The 24801-nt window shown below is 53.0% G+C and overlaps 1 protein-coding gene across 3 annotated transcripts in view; it reads left to right on the top strand.

Annotated features, from left to right (window-relative positions):
- The window catches only part of ESRRB (estrogen related receptor beta), a 170770-nt gene that overhangs the window by 47560 nt on the left and 98409 nt on the right, over nt 1-24801 (top strand). Inside the window, exon 1 of one of the 3 annotated variants that reach the window (XM_056133627.1) lies at nt 11752-12029. The exons of 1 other annotated variant lie outside the window; for it this stretch is intronic. In XM_056133627.1, the coding sequence (XP_055989602.1) occupies nt 11980-12029 (50 nt within the window). In that variant the 5' untranslated portion in view covers nt 11752-11979. Of the gene's footprint in view, nt 1-11751; nt 12034-24801 lie in introns of those variants that run through there. One more of the 3 variants, XM_056133630.1, reaches the window with a different exon arrangement.

Raw genomic sequence — 24801 nt, 5'->3', positions numbered from 1 at the left:
GGGATCCCACCTCATGCTGCTTGGAGAACGGCCTTCCTGGAGGAATGACCACGGCTTACTGAACGCGCTGCAGGGAGGGCGAGAGATCGGACAGCAGGTAACGCACTTGCTTTGCACACAGTTGATGCCGGTTTCAACCCTAAACACTGCATACGGTCCTCCTGAACATTGCAAGGAGTGATCCCCGAGTGCAAAGCCAGCTCTGAGTATCACCGGGTGTGACCCAAAAATCAAAACAAGACAAAACAAAAATAATCCTGGGAAATGAGGACCATCTCTCTCTCTCTCTCTCTCTCTCTCTCTCTCTCTCTCTCTCTCTCTCGCTCTCTCTCTCTGTGTGTGTGTGTGTCTCTTTCTCTTTCTCCTCTCTCTTTCTCTCTCTCTCTTTCTGTTTCTTGGTGCCTCATTGGGGACAGGAAGAGATAAAGAGCAACAACAATTAGAACTAGGAATGTAGCTTAATAGTGGAGAACTTGCTTTGCCTATGGGTTCATCCCTGACCCAGAGAGAGAGACAGAGACAGAGAGAGACAGAGACAGAGAGAGAGAGAGAGAGAGAGAACCAGGGTTGGTGTGAAGACCTTAACTATCGAACACCTGGATGCTTCTGTAGACAGTCCAACAAAGGAGGGATAACACAGACTAATCATCATCTTCACTGGATTATTATTATTAGCACTGTCCTCCCATTGTTCATCGATTTGCTCGAGTGGGCCCAGTAAAGTCTCCATTGTGAGAATTATTGAAGTGTTATTGACCCAATGTCTTCATTTAAAACAAACCATTCAAGGGGCTGGAGTGATAGCACAGCGGGTAGGGCGTTTGCCTTGCACGTGGCCAATCCAGGTTCGATTCCCAGCATCCCATATGGTCCCCCGGGCACCGCCAGGAGTCATTCCTGAGTGCAGAGCCAGGAGTAACCCCTGAGCATCGCCGGGTGTGACCCAAAAAGAAAAAAAAAATTAAAACAAACCATTCAAAATGAAGAGCAAGTGTCCATGTTAAATAGAATGTTCAAATTCAGTAGAATTTGCCCTGTGGAAAATAATCTATAAATTACTAATATCACATCCTCAGATCTGCCTCCTTTGCCCGCATGAAACTTTTTAAGAAACTCCCAGTGCCCGCTTATACTCAGGAGCAAGGGGTGTGAGGGTCTGCCCTGGGAGCAGCCTCTGCCTCCTGCCTGTCTATGTGGATGGCATCACCTGCACACAGGAGCAGATGGTCCCAAGCTCAACCCTGTCTTCAGTGAGATGGAAGCCCTTGGAGCTCTTAGGGTGTTCTCTCAAAACACCCGTGCAGCAAAGTGTGTGAGTTTGCAGCTGACTTCATAAATTCCTCCAGGAATGTAACTTGCATTTAAAAAAAAAATAAGTAATAAGGGGCTAGAGCGATAGTACAGTGGGTAGGATGCTTGCCTTGCACATGGCCTTGCACATGGCCAACCCAGGTTCCATCCCCAGCATCCCAGAGGGTCCCCTGAGCCCTGCCTAGAGAAATCCCTGAACATAGAGCCAGAACAAAACAAATGAAAAAGAGCTGCTAGGCTTTTCATTACTTGTATTATATTTTTTTGGGGGTGGGGGACAGCCAGAAGGAGAGAAGGGGGCCCATGTCAAGAACAGATGTAGCCTTCCCAAGAAAGTAGCTTAGTTTTGTTGGTAGAAAGCAAAGCACGGGTGAGGATAGCATGTCCCGGGCCTTCTGGGACGGGGAGAAGCAAGGAGCATGGACAGAGCTACTGAGGAAGGAGGTCACGTCATCGGGTTTCAGGTGACTTCAGGCATGGGGCCTTTGGGAATTGCACCCAGAGCCATGGTGTCCGGGTGTCTGGGTGAGTGGGGGGCTGAGGAAGGGTATACCCCCCCAGTGAGCCCCCTCCATCTCCGTCCCCCTCCAACCCCCCTCCTGGAAGCAAAGAAGTAGGCAGGGAACTGGATGAAGGTTTAAGCGGACTCCAGATGGGGCCATGTGCTGAGTCGGCCTTTCTGGAAGGCCCATTCCCTCAAACACAGAGCCTGCGGCAAGTATTAACACGATGACACTTGGGGCCAGGGAGGGCTCTCCGAGGCTGAGTGCATGCTTTGCATGCAGGAGGCTAATGCTTCATCCCTAACACCACAGGGTCGCCTGAGTGCAACTGGAAGCAAACTTCAAGCACCGGGAGCTAATAGTGGCCCCTGAGCACAGCTGGGTGGGACCCTTCCTCAAAAAAAAATTTTTTTTAAAACAAAAAAAAACCCAAAATGATACTGATACTTGGGCCAGAGAACTGCAGAATCCCTAGAGCACTTCCAAGATGAACACCCCTCCCTGAACACTGAGCCTGAGGTGGGCCCTGAACACCCCCAAATATGGCCCAAAAGCCAAATAATGCTGACACTCCATTTGGGAGGCAGAAAACCAGGGAACTGAGGGCATTCGAAAGGGGAGAGTGTGGAGTTCACGCACAATTCAATCAGCCTAATTAGTGGCTGAATAAATCGCAGTACTACTACATAAAAAATAAATAAAAATAAAAAATAAAAAAAAGAATGGGGAGAGTGAGGCAAGAACAAATGCCAAGGAGAGAATCGACTCATTGAGGGCACCTCTGCCCACGCCAACCCGGAAGAGCAGTTGAGAGGTCCACACTTGTCTTTCCGGAAGGTCCGCCAGAGAAATCATCACACCCCATAGGAGGGCACAGAGGACAGAGTAAAGGTGAGCGTAGGGAAACCGCCTTCCTGGACTTCTGGGGTGCAGCCTCTGGACGAACCGTAAGCCACATATCTCACACACGTCCCCCAGGGGGCAGATAGCCAGGCAGAGTGCTGGCCAGGGAGAGGAAGGAGGTGTAGAGGGAGACTCTCCCTTCTCCACAGCATGCGACACCTTGCAGCACGCTTGCCTCTCTTCCTGGGGGGACCCCATTCCAAGGCCGCTCCCACCCTCTCCACTCTTCTGCACATCCTTCCCGCTCCTGTCTGCTTTTGAAGAACATCCTCCGGGGCTGAGTACAGAGTCCTCTGCCTCTCAGGGAGAGGACTGGCAGCCGCTCCCGGCTCTGCTGGTCTTTGTCCAATGACCCCCGAGGCTGACCCAGGTTCGATTCCTCCGCCCCTCTCGGGGAACCCAGCAAGCTAGCAAGAGTATCTCGCCCGCACGTCAAAGCCTGGCAAGCTCCCCATGACGTATTCGATAGGCCAAACACAGTAACAACAAGTCTCACAATGGAGACGTTACTGGGCCCACTCGAGCAAATCGATGAACAACGGGAGGACAGTGACAGTGACAGTGACCCCTGAGCAGTGTGGCTCCTGCAGCTGGGGGCTGAGTGGGAAGCCACTGCTTACTGTGCTCCTCAATACGCCCCTGCCAATCCCCCCCACCCCCACCCCTGTGTCTCTCTGCCTTACTGCCCACCCCGTCTCCACAGCACGCTCATTCCGAGGGCATCGCTGACAAGCGTATCACCTCTGTTTATCCATCTTAAATCTTGCGTCGCGGCTGCCTTTTACTTGCTTTTCTAAACTCTCTTTGGTTCTTCCGCTGTTTCCCTTCCTGCTTTGTCTGGTCCTTCTTGGAAAGGTGAACTCTTCTAAGTTGGGAATCCAGCGAAAGCTTCATATTTCCAGGGGTCTATGAGGAAGGAGGGTTGAGAACTACCTTGCAGCCAAGCTGGAGACTTCGGGGCTGGCCGCCGTGGTGGGTTCCACGTGTGTCAGGCTCTGAGACAGGGCAGGTGTGGGGTGGGGGGGCTGCCTTCCTTAGCCCAACATTTATTGAAGATATAAAGATGGGCAAGCACTTTTCTTCTCTAAGAGCAGGACTGAAAGCCATCCCCTGAATCAGGCAGTGTACAAAGGCACAGCACTTCACCGTGAGTAACACACATTTGATTTTTTCCTAAAAATCTGATTTTTGCCAGCTGCGTTTGCTCCTTCCTCCATTAGACACTTTATTACAGAAAAAAAAACACACACTGCATTTTACACTGAAAAAAAATCAAAGGTCAACTAGAATTGAATTTTTTAAGGCCAAATATGCTCTGCCCATTAAATGTCTTTGTTCCTACCAAATCGCAACACTCTCTACCTATGTGTGTACTTTAACGCAGGGTTTCTAAAACTCTTCGGCTCCTGACCCCTGTTTCACCCCAAATTTGCAACCACCAGAGCTTCCAGAAGCACCTGGAGTTCCTACCATGTTGGATTTTGAATTCGATTTTTTTTTTTGTTTGGTTGTCTTGGGGTTGGTTTTTTTTTTTTTTTTTTTGCTTTTTTACACTTTTGGAAACCTTTCTGCAATTGCCAAATTTTTTACCACCCCCACCCTAGTCAGTTATGTGAACCCCTAGTTGAAGAAGTTAAGCTTTAGAATGAATTTCCCTAAGGTTTTGGGTCTTAGGCAGGGAATGTACTTCAAGCAGCAGAGGCCATGCCTAGCCTGAGTGAGGCCCTGCATTAAACCCATGGTACCACACGCCCCCCTGTGCACTTCCGCTGGGTGCGGCCCCTATAAATGAACTGTTTAATTCTCGTGATTTCTCTAAGATAAGTCTCCTGCAAAATGGAAATGCCCAAGGAGCCATGAGCTGCCAGTTTGCAAAGCAAATTATTTGTTCTCTCTGACCGGCCTTCGCCATGAGATTTTTTGCAGTTAAACTATCATTAGCCACAGAGCAATTTTTTTTTTAACCAATGATTAAACCCTAGAAACAAATCACTTACCCTACCCTTTGAAACCAACTACTTTTTATGTTTGAATTCATTCAAAAAGGTTGTAAGAAACTGAATATAAATTTATAAGAAAACAAGGTCAAATTTCCTTAGAGATATGGGAAAAAAAATCCACAACTCACTAAAGGAAAGTGTTCTATTGCAGAAACCATTCAGCCAAGAGGTAACTGTTCAATACTTCTTAGGGTCCAGGTACCACTAGGAAGCCATAATCTGTATTTGTTGTCTGTTTTGGGTTTTGTTTCTTTGATTTTTTTAGGGGCCGTATCCAGGGCTGATGCTTGGCAGCTTGATGGTGTGACCTATGATGAGGGCACATAATAAATGTAAAAAAAAAAAAAATGAAGGAAGTCTTGCTAAGTGGCATCAAAGGGCTTGGCTCTAGTCTCTGAGTTTTACATCACCACTTTTAGCATGAGTGTCTCCACTTTGCTTTCCAATTATTAGATGATCTCATCAGCCCAGATGATGGCCCAGACCTGAGGGCCTGATGTTCAGGACTGACTGTCCTTGGGCTCTTCCGGGCTCCTTGTCGTGTGTGAGGGGCCACGTGGTGCTGGAGGTGAGCCCAGGACCACCCTCCCCCCGCCTGTCCCCATGTATGAGGCATGTGCCCTATGGCAGACCCCGCCCCAGCAGCCTACCTCTTCTTCCTTTTACCTCTTCCTCCATCTCCCCCTTCTTTTCTCTGTCTCCTCTCCCCCAACTCCCAGAAACTTGGCAGGCGACAAGTCCATGATGGCCATGAGGGGTCCCTATTGTCCTGGGGACTTGAAGGGAAAAGATCTCTGTTCTTAAGAAGATATGGATGTGTCCTTTCTGACCCCACGCCTGCCAGCTCACTGCCATGCCACAGGATGGGGCTTGTAGGAAGGATCATCCTTCCCAGCAAACAGACCATCAGGGAACGCAGACAGGAAAGGAGTTAAGCACTGGCCTTACCTGCAGTCAAACCATGGTTATAGATCCCCAGCACCATATCTGGTCGCCCTGAGCCCCATCAGGAGTGATCCCCAAGCACAGGGCCCAGAATAAATCCTGAGCACCACTGGGTATGGCCCCCAAAGGCAAACAAACAAAAACCAAACCAGAGACTTTCCAAGTGTCGGTTAGTTGTATTGGTGAGAATGGAATCTTGTGACTCAAACAAAATATCAAAAGGGCTGAAGATGGTAGCTGCAGCACTGGCATTGTCCTGGTGGCCTGCCAAGCATGGCCAAAGTCAAGTAGTTTCCTCAACACGGCAGAGCCCCACAGAAATGCATCCTCAGGGCCTTGCTTTTTTTTTTTTTTTTTTTTTTTGAATCACTGTGAGCTACAGTTACAAAGGTTTCATGTTTGAGTTTCAGTCATACAATGATCGAATGCCCATTCCTCCACCAGTGCGTGTTTTCCATCACCAATATCCCCAATATCCCTCCTGCCACCCCACCCGGCTCCATCCCCTGCCTCTATGTCCCCTGCCAGACAATTTCCCTCTTACTCTCTCTCAACTTTGGGGCACTATGGTTTGCAGTACAGACACTGAGAGGCCATCATGTTTGGTCCTTTATCCTTTACTTTCAGCACACATCTCCCATCCCAAGTGATTCCTCCAGCCATCATTGATTTAGTGATGTCAGGACCTCACAAGGAGTCGGGTCTAGTTGACCCAGTATTGCTGTGAGGGACTTCTGTGTCCCTCTACAAATAAAATTAATAAGTTATAGAGTTGACTGGACTGGAGTGATAGCACAGCGGGTAGGGCGTTTGCCTTGCACATGCCTTGACCCGGATTCGATTCCTCCATCCCTCTCGGAGAGCCCGGCAAGCTACCGAAAGTATTCCGCCCACATGGCAGAGCCTGGCAAGCTCCCCATGGTGTATTTGATATGCCAGAAACAGTAACAAGTCTCACAATGGAGACATCACTGGTGCCCACTCGAGCAATTAGATGAACCATGGGAGGACAGTGCTACAGAGCTTTGACCATCTAGAAGTTCTCCCAAGAGCCCCAGGGGGAAATTCAGGCGATGACACGAACACTGGTAGGGTTTTTGCCACTCAGGACATCCCCTTCAGAGTCTACCTGTGGTGCCATGGCTGCAGCCTAATGGGACATGAGCCGTCCTGCCCCCCTAATGGCCCATTACAGCATAAGGAAAAGCCATCCTGTTTCCACAGCATTTATCTGTCAGCAGGAGACTATTACGAGAGCACAAACTCACATTGTATTAGCGTTATCAGTTAATTATGATCCTTGGGACATGGGCCAGCCAATGGTAGGCCAGGGTGCTGACCACCCCTTGGGATATAACCCTGCACCCCCAATTCTAGCATGTGAGACCAGTGGGCCGGCAGAGGTGTGGGGCTGGAACCGGCCATCTGGGGGCTCCGTGACACACGAGTCAGGCTCTCAGTGTAGGCCAGGCCCCCCACAGCCACTACAGATTATTGAGGGGCACACTTTCCTGTACAGACCCCCCTCAGCCCTCTACTTGGTGGGGGGCAACAGAAGCATCTTGGAGTGCTTGAGCGCCTGTCCACTGCGGTACCTTCTCCATCCTGGTAAGAGTGGCCACCAGTCTGGTGTGTTTCCCCTGGAACATGGCATGGGAGGGTACAGGCACGAGCTCGGGGCAGGGCATAGGAATGGCCTCCCACGGAGTCCTCACACTTCTGCACACAGGGCGCGTGGCAGAGATGCTCCGAGTCCTGTGGGCTTTCAACGTTCCTCAGCACTCTTAAGTCTGCGCCATGCCTGGTGGCTCCTGTGAAGCTTGTGGCTAGGCTTGGAAGAAGAGAGAGGGCTCCTCTCACTGGGGAAACACCGCACAAGGAAGGGCTTCCAGTTCCCGAGAAATGCAGTTGGCCGATGCTCTGGGTGCACAGAAATGATGGGACTCCCAGGGCCCAGGGGCTGCCTCAAGCAGGGGTGAAGCACCCAGATGAGGTTCGGTCAAGAGGGTCAGGTGTTCGCACTGGGGTCAGAGGAACAGGTTATGGCGAAGAAGCAGGAGTGGCCCTGGAGATGCAGAAGTGAACCAGAGAGGAGCCTGGTTAAGGCTCTCGCTCTGGGAAGGAGAGGGGTGGACCAGCAGCCCTGTTTGTGGTGCTTTGGGAGCCTGGGGAGTTTGGGGGCTAGAGGATACACTGTGTCTGGAGTTGAGGTAGGGAGGTTCTTACCCATCTGCCACCCAGAGCACAGCCTGTAAGGCACAGTGGGGCAGAAAGCGCATCCATCAACTAGTGCCTCCTGGGGGGGGGGGGGAGGGGAGCACAGAAGCCCCCTGTGTCTAGGTCCAGGAAGTGTTGGGGTAGGGTCTGCCCAGCCTGCATTCCTTAGGGAAGGACTTGACCTCTGGGGAGGCAGGAGCCGGGACAGGGAAGTGCAGGGACTGGGGCTGCTGTGTGACCTTGGCAGGTCAGCACCACACAAGGAAATGCACTTATTTCCTATTTGCCAAACCTCCCCCAGCTTCTTAACGATTCCCAGTCCCTCCTAGGGAGAGAGGCCTGTGGCGGCCAGACATATCTATTTAAAAGTGCTTGTCACTGACCAGAGCGAGATGTCGAACCTCCACACTGTCCAGGACTCCAGTCTGGGCAGCCTTTTATTCCAGTTCTTTTGCCGGACTTGCCCCTGGAAGGGGGAAGAGGGCAGGAGTGAGCCCTACAAGAAAACAAACGGGACTTGGCAGGGAGGATCACAGTTACCTGCCTCAGATGAAAGTCAAGAGGGACGCATGCTGGGGTGGTGGCACCAAGGGCTGGAAGGCACGCTCCGCATGGGGGGCTCCTAGTTTGAGTCCTGGTACAGCATTGTCTCCTGAGCATCACTGGAAACAGCCCCCAAGGGTGACCTCCCCCCTTCAAGAATAGCCCATGAGGTGAGCATAGCGGAGTGTGGCCCAAGCGACAAAGCAAGAAGAAAAGGAAAGTATGAAATGATGAATGGCTGAAAGAATTTATTTTTGGGGGCGGTGGGAAGCACACCTAGCAGTGCTCAGGGCTGACTCCTTGGCCCTGCACTCAGCGATCACTCCTGGCAGGGCTCGGGAGACCATCTCAATCAGGGATTGTACCCGGGTGGACAGAATACAAGGCAAGGGCCCTCCCCTCTGGACTACCGTCCGGCTCTGACTTTCCATCTTAAAGGAACCTAAGAGTTTTGCTCACACCACGGACACCCCCTCGCTCCGCTTTGTTCTCTGGAGAAAGATGACTTTGTCAAGGTCACACGGAGTGGCCCAGACCCATTCCCAGCGTCCTCCGAGTGTTCCACACTGCTGCCCCTCTGGCTACAGGCTGGTACTGCATTGGCATGGGCAGCAGTCCTGCCCTCCTGTTTGCTGGCTGAGGACTGAGGGAGGAAGGCTCCCGGTCAGGAGACACGGGGAGCAGCCACCTCAGCCTGCAGGGCTGGCTGGGGGCTCCCCGCGCCTCCCTCTGCAATTCCTAGGCAGAGAGAAAGAGCTTGGGCTCAGGGCTGCTGGCCGGGCAGCTGGCTGGGCCATGGAGCAGGGTAGCCTGGGTCTATGGTTCTCCTTCCGGCCTGCAGACCGTGGCTCGGCCAGTTCCCAGGGGACACCCCTCCCTGCCTTCACCGCTCCCCAAGGCTGTGTCTCCGGTGTAGACACAAGCACCGTGCAGTTTCGCCTCACTCTTGAATCAGCAGGACCACTCCTTGGACCCAGTCCAAGGAAATGCTTTGGGTTCCCTGCTCTGGGCTAAAAGGGTCTCTCTGTGCAGGGTCCCACAACTGTTCTGTGTACCGAGTTAAAAGTGATGTACCCACATAAAGTCAGCTGGTCCCCTACAACCAGTCAGGGTCTCCCTGCCTCTGTGGGCTCGGCACACCGCCCCAAATGACAAGAGGTTAACAATTCATCTAGGAAGTCTTTATTGAACAACTGTTATGTCCCAGGCTCAGACCCTGCCCATGGAGCTGATGGTCTGTCCAGAGTGCAGGGTGGATGCATTACTCATATCCATATAGCAACCAGATACTTTATCCAAAAAGTGAGCAACAGAAGGTTCTGGAAGGTGGGTGTTCTACGTGGCGGGTGCAGAGACTGAGCCTGGTGACACGGGAGCTTTTCTTTGAGGGAACAACAAGAAGGACTGCTTCTCTCTCCTAACTGCAGGGAGAGAACATGATATGCATATTTCTTTCTGTTTGTTTGGTTTTTGACACCCACCCCACCCCCAGCGATGCTCAGGGATTACTCCTGGCTCTGCACTCAGGAACTCCTCCTGACGGTGCTCAGGGGACCATATGGGGTGCGGAGGATTGAACCCTGGTCTGCCATGAGCAAGGCCAATGCCTTACCAGCTGTAATATTCTGCCAGCCCCAAGGTACCCATTTTGAAGAGTTCCCTCTTGCCCTATATTTAGAGGATGGAATCCAGAGAACCAGACACCTTCCTCAGGGTAGAGATGGAGGTGTGTAGAAGCCAGGCTTGAGGAAGGTGTCTGGGCATCCCACATGCCATCTGAAATGCCACTCATGACCTCTGTGATTTAAAAAAAAAAATCGAGGACCGTGTGTGTGTGTTGTGTGTGTGTGTGTGTGTGTGTGTACACACGTGCATGTGGGGGGTGTGTCTAGTGACAATACAGACATCTTCATCCATCTCCATGAGATGCTCCCTGAGCCCTGTGCCCGGAGAATCCCACGCACTCCCCCACTTCAGCATGGATGAAAAATCTCAGCTCTGCTTCCCAGCCGGCGCACACCTCCATTTATCCAAGTCAAGTATCATCTGTGGTGCTCCCGCCGGCTGCCCACTCCCCAGCACTCCCCCCCCCCACAACACTGGCTCCTCCTAGGGATCCCCAGGCCCTCCAGGCTTTCACTGCTGAGGTGCTTGAAAGCTGCCTGCTCTTCCACCCCATTCAGACATGATTTTGATGATCAAATTATGGCTTTTCCCTACTGCTCATTGTCTTCCGCAGCTGATAGGAGAACAAGGTGAGGACAGGGGGAATCTTTCCTCAGGGCCTCCCTCCCTCCTTTAACTAATTCTATACTTGCCTTCGCCTCACACTCATTTGAATCATCAAATTGATTATTATCCCAGTGGCTGGCACATCTCACAAGAAGAAGAGCCCCAGAAAAAAAAAAAAAGAGGAGGGTTGGAGAGTTGACATATTGCTGAGTCTGGTAGAGTGCCACCCTAAAGTCGGGAGTTCCAGGAAGCAGGAGAGTTTATAGGGATGGGGTGCGGTTGGGGGTGGGGGGGCAGAAATCAGGTGTCAGGTGGAAGAGCCCTGTCTGCTGGGCTGCCTCCAAGTGGAGGTGACGGGAAAGCTGGTGGTCCTAACAACACCTGTTTTAAACCACAAATCAGCAGGCATTTGCTGGTGCCTGCGCCCTGGGGCAGGGCGGGCTTCTTTTCCACAGCCCCGGGAGCATTCTACAGCCCCACCCCCCTCCCCCAGACACTCTCTGCAGGAGAGCGGTTCAGGACCCACTGTCGCGCAGGCGTTGGGGACCCGCAGAGTGGAGGGTGAGGGTCTGTTTCTTTTCTGTTCTCTCCCTGGGATGACCCTTTGCACTTTGGTGCTTCTCCTGGGAGGCTGTGAATTTCTAAGGCCGGGGCGGACCTCTCGTCCTTGGTGAGAGGGCAGGGAAATATGACTCATTTTTTAAACATGGAAAACCACCCTCTTCCCAAATGCTTGACGGGGGGAACCCTGGAGGTCTGCCAATTAAGGTGGAGGGGAGGGTCTGTAAAGCTGCAAATCTTTCACCCCACCCCCAGTACCACTAGCTGGACAATATTTCTCTCTCTCTCTAATGGAGAAGAGCGCAGGCCTTGCGGCTCTAACACCTGAGTCCTCCTACTCCTCTGGACGTGGGGACCCCGCGTGCGCGTCCGGTTCCATTGAAGTCTCCCAGGCGCGCCCCCCACCCCTCCCCCCGCCCCGCTCGAGTCTGTCACTTTAAGTCCAGCCCCTGAGAGATAGCCAATAGGAGCCAAACCATACATCAGTCTGGCTGCCTTAAAGCTACAGTAGGGTTAGTGGGCTCCAGGTCTCGGGTGCCCGCGCCGCCTCCGCGGCTGCCCGTCCCCGCTGCCCGCTGCGGGTGCGTGCGTGAGTGGGCGCGCGGGGCTGGGCGCGCTCGGCCCCCGGCCTCCCGCCCGGCCCGCCGCCGCCTGCCCGTGCGCCCCTGCCCCGGCGCGCACCTCGCCTGTGCCCTTCACGCGCTCTTCGGCGCCGGTGCCCGCCGCCTCTTTCTCCACCAAGTGGGAATGCTCCAACGGGACTGATGGACGTGTCGGAACTCTGCATCCCGGATCCCCTGGGCTACCACAACCAGTAGGTGCTCCGCGCCCCGGGGGTGGGGGTGGGGGGTCTGGACGTCTCCTCCTGTCCCGCGCGCGCGGCGCTCCGTGTCTCGGGGAGGAGGAAGGGGTCTCAGTTCTGGGAGCCCTGCAAGTGGCGGGGACCCCCGGGGCTTTGCGGGCCACGTCGGAAGGGGGAAGGCGCACGCACACTTTCTAGGGCTTCTTCTCCCGCGTCTCCAACTTCTCCCGCCACCCGCCTTTGGCAAACCCTGACTTTTCCCGGGGAGAGCCGCGCTTGAGCGTGCGCTCTGGTCTTTCTCTCCACTGTTCCCGCACGGGGAGAAAAAATATATATATATTGGGAGTTTTCTGGGACTCCGGGAGGAGCAAGTCAGAACAGGTGCGGGAAGGGCAGGAGAAGTCCCGGAGGAGAAGCGCGGGGCGGGGGGTCCCCAGACCTGGACGCTCATTTCCAAACTGGGCATGAAAAATGATCCTGGTAAGGGAGCGAAGTCGAGCGGAATCTGGAGATCCTGGAGACCGCAGCGCTGGTCCAGTGGACCCGGTGGGGTGTCCCGAGGGCGCGCACGTGGCACCCGACAGCCGGGGGGGGGGTGCAGGGGAGGGGACCCCCGCGTGCTCGGGCAGGTGGGGGGGGGGATGCATTTTCCGCCAGGTGTGGGAACTGCCGTCCGGTCGCAGGGGCCGAGGCAAACCAAACGCAAAGTTGGTTCCCTGCGTTTGGAGGGACCCACGGAACCGATCGGAGCGGTGTCCTGCTCACTCCTGCTGGGGCGGCTTTGCCCAACCTCGCGGGACCCGGGGGTGGTCGGATCCGCCAGGGCGCACGCGGCTGGAGCGGCGCGACCCGACTCCCAGGAACCGCGATTCCCGGCCCGGATCGCACGCTCAGCGCTCAAAGAGGAAAAGTGGGAAGCGGGGAGTCCCCTACCGCACCGGCCCACCCGGGGTGCTGGGTCCCGACTGGTCACAGCGAGGGGCCTCCGCTACCAGCTCGATTCCTCCCGCAAACCTTCAGAAGCACCCCGGGGACCCACCCCGCGTGTTTGCTTCCTCGGGCACCGAGCGCCCTCAGCGCCCCGGGCCGGTGGTAATACCCGGGCCCTGGGTATGGGCACTCCGAGGGACCCTCTCAGCTGGCTTTTAAAAATTAAAATCACAATTAGACGACAACTTCAAAGTTCTCGCGAGCCTGCTTAACTTGGAGCGCGTCTGGCTTCTCTTTTTTTTTTCCAGAAGCAAACTAAATTCGCCCAAGTCAGTTCGCCCCAATGTCCTCTCTCTCTCTCTCTCTCTCTCTCTCTCTCTCTCTCTCTCTCTCTCTTCTTTGCCGCACCGCTCCCACTCCCCCCCCCCCAAAGAACCACGAGATCATTAAAAATAAATACTGGGTAGGTGAGGGTGGGTGGCTGCACAGATCCCGGCTCTGAGCCCCGAGATGGGGGTGGTGGGTACCATGCCTGGCCGAGGAGGCAACTTTGGAGCTTGTGCATGACGGAGTCTGGTGCTGTCACACTGACCTTTTTGGTTCTAGTTTGAGCAGACAACCCCTTTAGAGTCAGCCAGAATTTAGACAGCAGGTAGGAAATGAGAAGGATGGGCCCTGGGTCAAGGGCGCTGATAAATTAAAATGCATTCAGACGTCCATCCGCTTGAAAAGGGGCTCTTCCTCCTTTGAAAAGGTTGCCCAATCTCACCTGCAGAGTGGCCGGCTAGGATGCTGCAGAGTGCTGCGTCCTCCCCAAGCCAACAGCAGCCTGCCCCGGGGAGCCAGTGAAAGGAGATTCAGGCCCCCCGCTGGTGGGGTTCTTTCCCGAAGTCACCCCATCCTACAAATACCAAGTGTTTCAATTCTTTAGGCTCCCGTGCCTTGTCCCTTCTCTGGACTCCACATGTGTCTGTATTCACCTTCTCTGCCTCAAGTCATAGCCGATCCCTGTGCAAATTCATGGGAGGGAGACTTTGACTATGGGCACCCGGAGGAGGAAAGCAGTGAAATGTGGGGTCGGGGGGAACCATAGCAGGTTGGGGATTCATTGAGGTGTGGGCACTGTTGGCAGGAATGGAGAAGGGCCGCAGGAAGGAATGAGGAGGTGGAAGGCCTGGGTGTGTGGGGTGGAAATGGAAATCATTTGTGAGGGAAACTTGACGGGGTGGATACTTACCCTCCCTGGCTTCCTTGCAGTGAACTCTCCTTCCACTCAGCGAGGCTCAGGAAAAGGCAGCCATACAGGAAGCACAGGGAAAATAGCAGGAATATACCTGCCATCCCCACGGAATCTCAGTGAGGTGCTCCTTGGAATCCGTGACCAGGCTGGGCAGTGTTCCTGTACACATGTACTCATGTGTGGACCTGTGTCTGCTGTGGTACAGGGGCACAGAATTTCCCAGGAAGGGCTTCTAGAGGTCAAGAAGCTGATGGTGTGTGTGTGTGTGTGTGTGTGTGTGTGTGTGTGTGTGTGTTTAGGGGGCAGGGAGGTGAATGAGAGGGGTTGTATCGGTCTGATCACACCCTCCCCCAACCCCATCTCACTTCTTCACAAGTAGCTTTCGAGGCTTTGGAAGGACCAGGATGAATGCATCATTCTCCTAGGGAGACTTCTGGGGAGCAGGGCTTGGTAGGTTCCTTACTTTGTACGCAGTTGCTACCCACTGCTGCTCTTCCGAGCCCCGAGAAAACCCAAGGTCGCAATCACCACTGACGGGTTAGGAAGGGCTCCCAGTCTTTCTCACCTGCTAACGTAACAAGAGCATATCTGGGTGCTTTGGTGTTCACACTTTCCCCAGGTGAGAAATGCACGCACACACACACACACACACACACACACACACACACCAAGAAATGCACCCACACGGTTGCACCCACCCACACACACCCGTGTCTTCCTACCTTTCTGTCCTTCATTTTCATTTTCCTGTAGCCAATCCTGTAGGTGACTCCATTACCATTTCTAATCAATATTTTATGTACATACATAATCAGCTGGAGTGGGAGTCAGTGTGCCGGCCGGCGGGTGTCTGTGTACAAACGTCTCCCTGCCCTGGCCAGCCGAAGACTATTGGCATAAAAACCTGGGGGTTATTGGAGGGGGGAGGGGGGCTGCCTCTGCCTTCCGATGCCCACTTTGGCTGATGTTAAAGAAACAAAGAACAAAGTGTCCTAGAGGTAAGATATGTGGGTTCACACGCGGGGAAAATGCCACATGGTAATTCAGAACCACTGGCCCAGAGAAAAACAAAGGGGGGAATTAATTTTTAATGGTATGTTTGGAACTAAATCAGTGAAGAGAGGGGGTCCTGATTTTCCTGGGGAGGGGCTCTAGGGGGCCCCTGTGCACCCTTCAGGAGTTCTGGGTTGCTGGGGGGAGCAGCTTGGGGTGTCAGGGGGCTGGGCTTGTTCAGCACCCCCAGGCAATCCAGGAGGAAACTGGGAGGCCAGCAGGGAGGGCCCCGGTGCCCAGAAAGTCCCTTTCCAGCTCAGTGACATCCTGATAACTGGAAATTTCCTCTGGAAGCTTATTCTCTTTCATCCAACTCCCTCTGTTTTAGAAACAGCCCTCTGTTTAACCAGTACTTAGCACCGATGAAAAGATGTTTCTTGAAAAGGCGTACATGGAGGAACAACTGATGCCCTTCCAACCCCTCACCACCACCAAAACAGGAACCTTTTCATGCTATTGACTCGGAGGAATCAATACATATTCCATTTAGTCCCAGAGATGGGAGGCACGGGGACTTTCGGGGAAAGACTGCAGGGGGAGTAACTGCCTGCTGGGACATGTTCCTGGCACAGTCCTGCCTCCAGGAAGGCCCGCCCCCCCCCCCCCCCGCAAGCTTGGGGTCCCCCTAACTCCACCCTGCAGCTCTGTCCCTGCTGGCAGGTGTGGGCCCGGGGGAACCTGTGGCCACATGGTGGTTTTTTTTGTTGTGTGTGTGTGTGTGTGTGTGTGTGTGCTTTTTTGGGGTCACACCCGGACGTTGCACAGGGGTTACTTCTGGCTCTGCACTCAGGAATTACTCCTGGCAGTGCTCGGGGGACCATATGGACCATATGAAATGTCGGGAATCAAACCCATGCAAGGCAAATGCCCTCCCCACTGTGCTATCGCTCCAGCCCCGGCCACATGGTTTTTTTAAGATCATGTAGACTCATGGTTCCGGAGCACTCTGCACAGTGCTTTTCTGCAGGGGAGCCGAGGAGTATCCTGGGCTGCCCCAGAAGAGGGTCCCTTGGTGCAGGCTGTTGAAGGAGCAAAATTTGGGAGCAGATTCGGGGACAGAGATGTTCTGGCCGGCTGCTGCAGGGACTCTGGGATCTGTCTGCGGCTTCCTCAACATGAGGAATATTCTTGGTGGTTCTAATTTGAAGGGGAAGGAACAGATATATAGACCAGAATTCACTTTTGTTTTGTTTTGTTTGTTTTTTTTTTTTGCTTTGGGGGTCACACCCAGTGATGCACAGGTGTTATTCCTGGTTCTGCACTCAGAAATTACTCCTGGTCGTGCTTGGGGGACCATATGGGATGCTGGGAATCGAACCTGGGTTGGGCTGCGTGCAAGGCAAACACACTACCTGCTGTGCTATCACTCCAGCCCCCAGAATTCACTTTTTTGAAGGAAAGTGCAGCCCACATGCTAAAGCCTACCCCCGGCCCTACCCATGCCTTCTCCTAGCTATGGGGGATCCTCAGCCCCTGCCCACCCTTCCCTGGCAGTGAGGCCCTTCGAGGCTCTTCCTGCTCCACCAGATCAGCCTGGAATTAACCAGAACCCCTCTCCATTCTGCGGGCGGCTTCCGTCTTCCAGGTGTGTCACTCTGGACCATCCCCCCACCCCACCCCTGCCCAGGGGACCCCAGCGTCCTTTGCTTGTGTACCCTCCGATGTGTTCTGCTGTGACTGTTTTTTTTAAGGGTTGGCGGGGGGGGGGGGGTCCCCAGACGGTGCAGGGAGTGTGAAAGGCACCCCTTGGGGTGGGTTTAGGCCAAACCAATCTGAGTCCACATTAGCTGGTTTGCCCTTGAGCCCCTTCGCTGATTTCTGGTGATAAATCAAGGGTGTTGTTTAGCACTGCAAGTGCGGTGACCCGGGCCAGCTCCTCTCTGGGGCCCTCCGGGAGCCTCTGGCCTGGCCTCGCATTCCTTGGAAGAGAGTCTAGTGCGTGAAGCGGGGTGGCCTGGGGCCCCTGGACACAGGCTGCCCCCGGACTGGTTGGAGGCTCCCCCAGGGAGGGCGAGTTTATAATTGCAAATGTAATTAGCAGCCAGGCTCTGGGGCACAGGAAGCTTCACTTCTCTCACACCAGTGACCTCTGTAGTGGCCCGCAGATTAACCCTCCCCGGCCAGTCTGCCCCTGGCCTCTGCCGAGGCCACTGACCTTTTGCTACTAATGGCAGCGCGGTCCTGGGCAGTGGGGTGCGGGCCTAGACCTTTTCCTTGGAGGGGCCATCCACGCAATGACCGGGAGGTTGCCTGAGGCTGTCCCTACTTCCCTAGGCTACTGGGCCAGCGACCCCAGCTTCTGTGACAGAGTGACCCTGTGAGGCCTGTCCTCAGGGGCCTTTCCTCCCTCCCCGGGGCCGCATGGAGGATACTGGGTGCGTGCTGGTTTGTGGGCTTGGGGGGCAGTGCCATTTGATTCTGGGTGCGCGCTGGCCTGTGGGTTTGGGGGTATCGCTGGGGGAGAGCCGGGTGCTCAGGACCTCGTGAGCACAGCCACAGCTCAGCGTGTGGGAGTGATTTCCCCCTCTCGGGCGTTCTCAGGGCTGTATGAACACGGGGCGGGGGGGTCCCACTGGGCTTGTAGCAAAGCACAGCTCTGTGAGTTTGGGGGAGCAGAGATGACCTCTCCACAATCAGCCTTCTTCCCTACTGTCACTGTGGTGTCCCCGCCTGCCTCCCCCCTCCCACCCGGCCAGTGAACTTGAATGGACCGTGTACTTGGGCACTTTGTAATCGGGATTAGGATAGAAAGGATCTCACAGCCCCTTGACCTCCCTCCGAGCCAGGACTTAAGGGGATATCTGGCCCTTTCTTGTTGTGGGTGAAGCCCCTGTTAGAGAACAGAGCCCTGAACCCCGAAACCTCCAACGCAGTGCCCATTCCTCAGAGAGTAGTGGTGGTGGTGCGGGGCAGTCGCCGTCTGTGTGTGCCAGGGTGGTTGGAAACTGGGATGGGGGCTCTGCGATTCAAGCACGGCCCCTGCTCCCCTGCCGGACCCCTCGGACAAAGGGCTGGCTGTGACCACTTTCCCAGGGGACCCCCTTGATTGGATGTTTCCAGGGGGTGAAAGGGTAGGGGGGTTGCAGGGAGGGAGGAGTTGGATTTTTCTGAAAGGCCTCTCTTCAGAGTTTTGGTCTGGGTGGTGCTTGGGTGGGGGGGATGAGGGTCCTTCCCTGCCCCGCCCTGCTCCAGGAGAACAGATGGTCACACTCAGCCAGCCTTCGGCAGCTCTGTTCCAGGTCCCACTCGGTCCCTGAGTAACAACCAGTGACACTGGACTTTAAAGGGGCAGGTGTTTACTCACGACAAATTGCTCCAGGTATCAGCCCACGGGACTTAGAGTATGGAATCAGACCGGATGGAAAAATCTGATAAATGTGCTGATTTCAGAGGTTGAGTTAAAATAAATGCCAACGTTTTCCTGAGGGTTGGAGGTATAGAATTTTTGTAAACCTCCATTTTGCGATTTTTTTTTTAAATTACTACATTTTACTTTCGAAAAGGGCCACCCCACCCCCACCCCGACCCCCACTCCCACCACCACCTTTTCTTCCTTCTCTCCCTTATTCTGTCCCTCCCTGCCCTTATTCTATTCAATAGAGTGGTTCAGAGTTCCTGGGATTGAGCCTTTTCCGGGAGCGGTTTTCTGAATAATGCTATTTTATTCCTCAATGTCATTTCATCCAGAGGTCAAAAGGCAGTTAAACAAACTCCGACAAGGTTTTGTTTTTTATCTTCTGGCTTCAAATGTGATCAATGCTCATTTAAAACTGTATTAGGGTCCTCTCCTGGCCGTTATAGTCTCCTGCCTGACCATCAGTGTTGCCTGAGATATCGGTGAAAAGTCCTGGGACACGGTGTGCCCGGTTAGAGACGCAGGCTTTCCCGTCTAGAAAACTGAGCCCCAGAACCCCAAATGCTGAAGCGGCGGTTTAACTTGTCTGGTTCCTGCCTCCCCCAGGAACTCGAGTTAATGAATTTGTTTCTTGTTTATTTCAGTCTATCATTTTTAAAAATTGTGTTACATGTACTAGATGTATGTTTTTGGTATTTTTACCTGGTGTTATTTTTAGAAGACACCTGGGAAAAAAAAGCCTTTTGAGTAACACTGGCTTTTTCGTGGAAATCTGGTAGAGGGAGAAGAAAATAAAGGATGATGGTTCATGAGATTTCTTGTATGTTTTCAGAGTTAGGATTTGCCTTTGTCAGGGCCGGAGCTAGAGGACAGCTGGTAGGATGCTTGCTTATCTTGCCCTTGGCTGACTCAGGTTCGATCCCTGGCATCCCATAAGGTTCCCCGGCATCCCATAAGGTTCCCCCCCACCCCACCCCGAGCGCCGCCAGGAGTAATTCTTGAGCACAGAGCCAGGAGTAACCTCTGAGCATCCTGGGTATGGGTCGAAAATCAACAAAAAATGTTTTTTCCTTTGTCTCCACTCTACCCCACAAACACACTATTTTTACTCCAGCTCGTTCTCATTTTACTTTTGTGTTTTAATCCCTCTTTGAGTGTACCTGGTTCGGTTTGGGTTGGTTCCCCACATCCTCCAGTATATATTTGGGAAGAAGCAGAGACGTGTGCGTGCAAGTGTGAGTTGTGGGTGTGAGTTGAGTGGTCTTGAGGGACTGGGCGTCATTAGCGAATGAAGTCCCAAAGCAAATGCCCTTGGTGGCCCCTGTTCCGAGTCAGCCTGCAGTGTGCCTTGCTCCGTCCCTGTTGGCTACCTGCTCCTGGCGGAGGGTGGAAACGAGGGTGAAGAGCCCCTGTTTCCAGGTGAATCTCAGGGTGTCCGTATCTGTTATGGGCAGGATGGAAGGTGATAGGGGCTGGAGGTCCGCAAAAGCAATCACGTTCCTTCCCTTTCTCGTTCTCTGCTCTCATCTCCCTCGCTCCTTCCTTCAGCTTTGGTTGGCATCGTCAGGAGGCAGAGTAATTGAGCTGGTCTGTGCTTTTGTTTTTGCCCTCCTAATCGATCAACAGAAAACATTCCCCTTTGATGGCAGAGTATCTCTCCGGCAGGCGTGCAGCGGGCGGCACTTACCCGCTTCCCTTCACCCTGACTCTTTGTCATTTATCTCTGGGGTGTGTTGGCACTGTCTGCCTAAGCAGTCACACTAACAAGCGTTGGCCAGAGAGAACGCCGCTTTCGCAGAAATAATAGCAATGTCGCGATGGTGGTAATAATTATGGCCACGGTAAGAACAGCTTACGGCATTTTCTCCCCCCAAAGCACAAAGCGACGCTCATAAGCAGATTTTATTATAACTGAGTAAGGTTTGCTGTCTCGTCCTCTCCCCCCCCATCTCTTCCCCTACACCCCCCACCACCACCAGTGTCTTCCTGCACACTGCAAATGTGCAGAGGTTCCAGGTTTGCACGTCTGCGTTCCTCCAGGAACTAAAACTGCCTGTTCTCTGGATCCGAACGGAAGGGCAGAGGAGAATGCGGTGCTAGCCACACGGCCAGCCTGAGAAACGTGGGGCGGTGTTTGCCTTTGAAGGAGGAAATGGAAGCGGCTCTTGTCAAGGCAAGGGTGGCCGGGCGGGGACCCCGCGGTCCCCTGCCTCTGAGGCCCATGCCAGGCCGCCGCTCCCGTGCCCCCTCACCTTCCTTGGTCCTTCTGCAGAAGGTTTGCAGACCAAAGGCACACAGAGGACAAGGGGTTTAAGGACATGGCTCAGGGGAAGAGCTGGAGAAAGAAGTGGAAGAAATGAAAGCACCTTGCTACCTTTGACCCTTTCCTGAGTGCTTAGGCTTCACAGAGGTGGTGTCCCGCGCACCTGTATACCTCAACCTGTTCTCCCGAGGTGAAGGATTGGAAGAGGACACCTGGGAACAGCCCCCTCAGGAGCCCCCCACCTCTGGAACTCTTGACAGGGACTCCCAGCTCCGCTGTTTATTACGGGCAGTGCCTGTCACTTTCTCTCTCTCTCTCTCTCTCTCTCTCTCTCTCTCTCTCTCTCTCTCTTCCCACTTCTGGGTTTGGACACCAGAGTCCGAGGCATCAAAGTTGCCAGGGTCCCAGGCAACCTAGATTTTGTTTTTCTTTCTACTTTAATATTCTTATCACAGTATTACTCATTTTTGCCTTTCAAAACCAAGCCAGACCTTAAGGTGGAGGTTCGCTCTCTGATTATTAACTGATCTTGTTAAAACATAACTCCCTCCCCAGGAAGACCCCCCAGAAGAGCGTGGCAGTGCTACCCAGCTCTAGACACGCTGCCCCTCGCAGTGAGAAACGTTATAGCTTCAATTCCCTTGTTGGACCCTGAGTAAAAAATTAATTCATGAATAATAAAAACCAATCAGTCTTGTTGAGTTTAAGAAGGATTAGGAGGAAAGGGTGGGTTTTTTTTTCTCATTTTTTTTCCTTAGAACATTTGGATCTGTGATTCATTGTCCGGGAAGTGCCGGGTGGGTTGGAGCCGGTCTCATTCACAGCAAACAAGCAGTTTATTACCCCGTGGTGTAACATCTTTCTGATCAGTGAGGCCAACTGGCTAGACTGTTAAAAAAAAAAAGAGAGAGACTGTGCGGGGAAATCCCTCCACTCCCTTCCAGCAATCCAGTTCTCCAAGTAAGTGATTTTTCCGGGAAATGAAGGGAGCTTCCTGCAGAAGTGGCACACAACCCAAGTAACCAAGGACCCTTGGGTGCCTTTGGAATTGGCCCTTTTGTTAAAAGCCCAGGCAGAGTCCAACTGTTGGTTTCTCACCCCTTTTGTTTCCCTGGGAGAAATTGACCAGAAATTGACAGCCTTTTCAAACTTGATTCTAGTTTCCACTAATGTTAACTGCCTGCCTCCCACTGTTGTTTGAGCAAAGTTTAAACAGGGCTTTCACCAAGAACTGGTACATAGTAAGTGTTTATTAAATTTCCTATGTTATTATTAATTGACTTGCTTACTTCTAGAAATTATTTTTCATTCTTTGGACACACCTTCTCGGGAGAATGCAGTGAAATCGGGGTGCTTGAGCTGGTATCTCTGTTTAATGCGATCAACACAAGAGGATTAGAGAAGGAATTCCCATTTGGGACTGTGGTAGTGGAAGGAAATATCCTTCGAATGAATACTTAGACCCTTTGGGATAAGAGCTGCTTGGTACAAACAGTTAAATTTGGGTCTTACATAAACAATCTTTTTTTAAAAAATTATTATTATTATTATTATTATTGTGCGAAGGGATACCTGTGAATTTGTTGCTAAGTCTGGCTTCTCCGCCAATGGGTGTTTACTTAAGTTAATGTAGTTAAGAAGCAGTTTCTTTTTTCTACTTTTGATGAAGCTCAAGAGAATGATTATGTCGAGTTAAAAATTGATTAAGTGATTTACAAAGTTATTCATAGTTGGTTTTAAACATAGTGTATTCTTTTCCCTCCCCTAGGGTCCCAGGGTCCCACCTCCACCTCCCTCACATCCCAGTATCCCCAGCCAGCCACCTTGACAGGCGCATTTTTTAAATTTGGTGGTTGAGGTTTGGATCTTTTCTTTTCAGGGGTGTGTGCAGTTTTTTAAATGACTACCCTGAACTGTTTGCCAGTGTTTATTAATGTGAGCTTGAGCCTGCCCTGAGAAGTTCGAAGACACCAGTAGTTTCCAGCATCCAGGAAGGTTGATGTTGTAGTTAGGGAGATTAACCTGCCGGATGAAGTATCCTAACACAGCACCCAGAGCTAACGTGTTTTGCTCTAGGAAGGAGCAGGGTAAGCTGGGTCTTTCTGGAAATCTGGAGGAAGGAGCTGGACGTCTTGTATCAAGAAGCAGGCAGTTGGCAACTACCTAGAGCTGGACCACAGAGGCCGCAGCAGCGTGACAGAAAACCACCCGCTGGAGTGTTAGGCAGTAGAAGATGAGGGGCTCAGCCGGAAACAAAGCCAGCAGGGAACATGAGTGAGCCGGGCTTTGTTCCTCACCAGTCAGGAGCCAGCAAACCCTGTTTCTCCACATGCACCTCTCAGAGCAAGCATAGTTGCACAGCCTCGGTGAAAACAACCATTGTTTTAAACCAGGTACCCTGGAAGCGCAGAAAATGGGAAATGGAAGAGCTCTAGAGCCCCCTACAGGCGCTTAGTGGAACTGCATCCCCTGGGTGCCTGTCCCACGATAGGGTCCTTGCCGGAAGGATCGTGGGGCATTCAGCGTGAACCTACAGAAACTCAGGGTCCTGGAGAGGAGTTGAGAGCTTGAGAGTGAGCTCAGAAAGCAGCTCTGGGTTTGCACCCACCGTTCAGAGCCAGGCTCTAGGGCTTTTGGCACTGCAGCAACCTCTCAGTGTGAACTTGTATGAGCATGTGCGCGTGCGCGCGCACACACACACACACACACACACACACACACACACACACACACCAATTGCCTTGACAGAGGTTTGCATGCATGTGCACACACACGCACACAGACACACAGACACAGACACACACACATACACGCCAATTGCCTTGACAGAGGTTTGCATGCATGTGCACACACAGACGCACACAGACACACAGACACAGTCACACACACACACACACACACACACACACACCCTTTGCCTTGGTAGAGGTTTGCCTGACCTCCATTCTGGGAAATACCAGCCAGGGCTTTTGTGATTCTCATCATAGTAGCAGTGACAGTCATGAACATTTAACCAGCCCTGTCCGTGTACCATGCCTTGTCCACATGCGCCACGTGTCACATCTGGTTGGGGTGTCGGGATTCCACACAACAGGGCCAACTGACCCTAACTCCCTCTGTTTGATTTTGTTTTGGGGGCCACATGTGGTGATGCTCAGGGCTTGCTCCTGGCTCTGCACTCAGTAGTTACTCCTGGTGGTGCTCGGGGGACCATGTGGGATGCCGGGGATCGAACCTGAGTCAACCACATGCAAGGCAAATGCCCTCCCCGCTGCGCTGTGCTATCACTCCAACCCTGACCCTCACTCCCTCTTGACCCTCTTTCCAGTGACTCTGAGTCCAATCTCAGCATCCTCACTCTGGACACTGACCTGGGTCCCAGAGGCACTGCACACCAGCACATGGTCACCTGGCAGCATGGCACTCCTGTATGCTTCTCTCCATCTTTGAGTCTTTACCAATCTCTCCCTGCACACAGGGACCCTGGCCATGGCCCAGAACTTCAGACTTCAGTTCTCTCTCTCTCTCTCTCTTTCTCTCTCTCTCTCTCTCTCTCTCTCTCTCTCTCTCTCTCAAGAACATCTCCTCCCCCTCTCCCCGTGGACTGTTTTCTTTAAATCAGCAGCCTCAGATCTCTTCCTTTTTGTGCACTTGCTGCTTCTTTCTTACACCCAAGTGCAATCTGCTTGGAGAACTTCTATTGATGCTTCAAAGCCCTGCCCTGCTCACTTTCCCCCCCTCTGTGGGAGGCCACGTCTCCCTTTGTAGCCTCACTCTGGCCCCAGCCCCTGGCTGAGTTAGAATATGTTGGCTTTGAACATGGGCTGATCATGAGCGCCAGGATTCAAGCTCCTTCTGGGCCTAGTACCTAAGACCACACCTGGCAGAAAGGAGAGGTTCCATGTATCCTGGTGGCACTGACCCGTGGAGGTTGGAAGTGGGA

The sequence above is a fragment of the Sorex fumeus genome, unplaced genomic scaffold (genome assembly GCF_029834395.1).
Source record: "Sorex fumeus unplaced genomic scaffold, SorFum_2.1 ptg000098l, whole genome shotgun sequence".
Classification (NCBI taxonomy): domain Eukaryota; kingdom Metazoa; phylum Chordata; class Mammalia; order Eulipotyphla; family Soricidae; genus Sorex; species Sorex fumeus.
The sequence above is the reverse complement of the archived record's forward strand: the minus strand, read 5'-3'. Positions and strand labels throughout refer to the sequence as shown.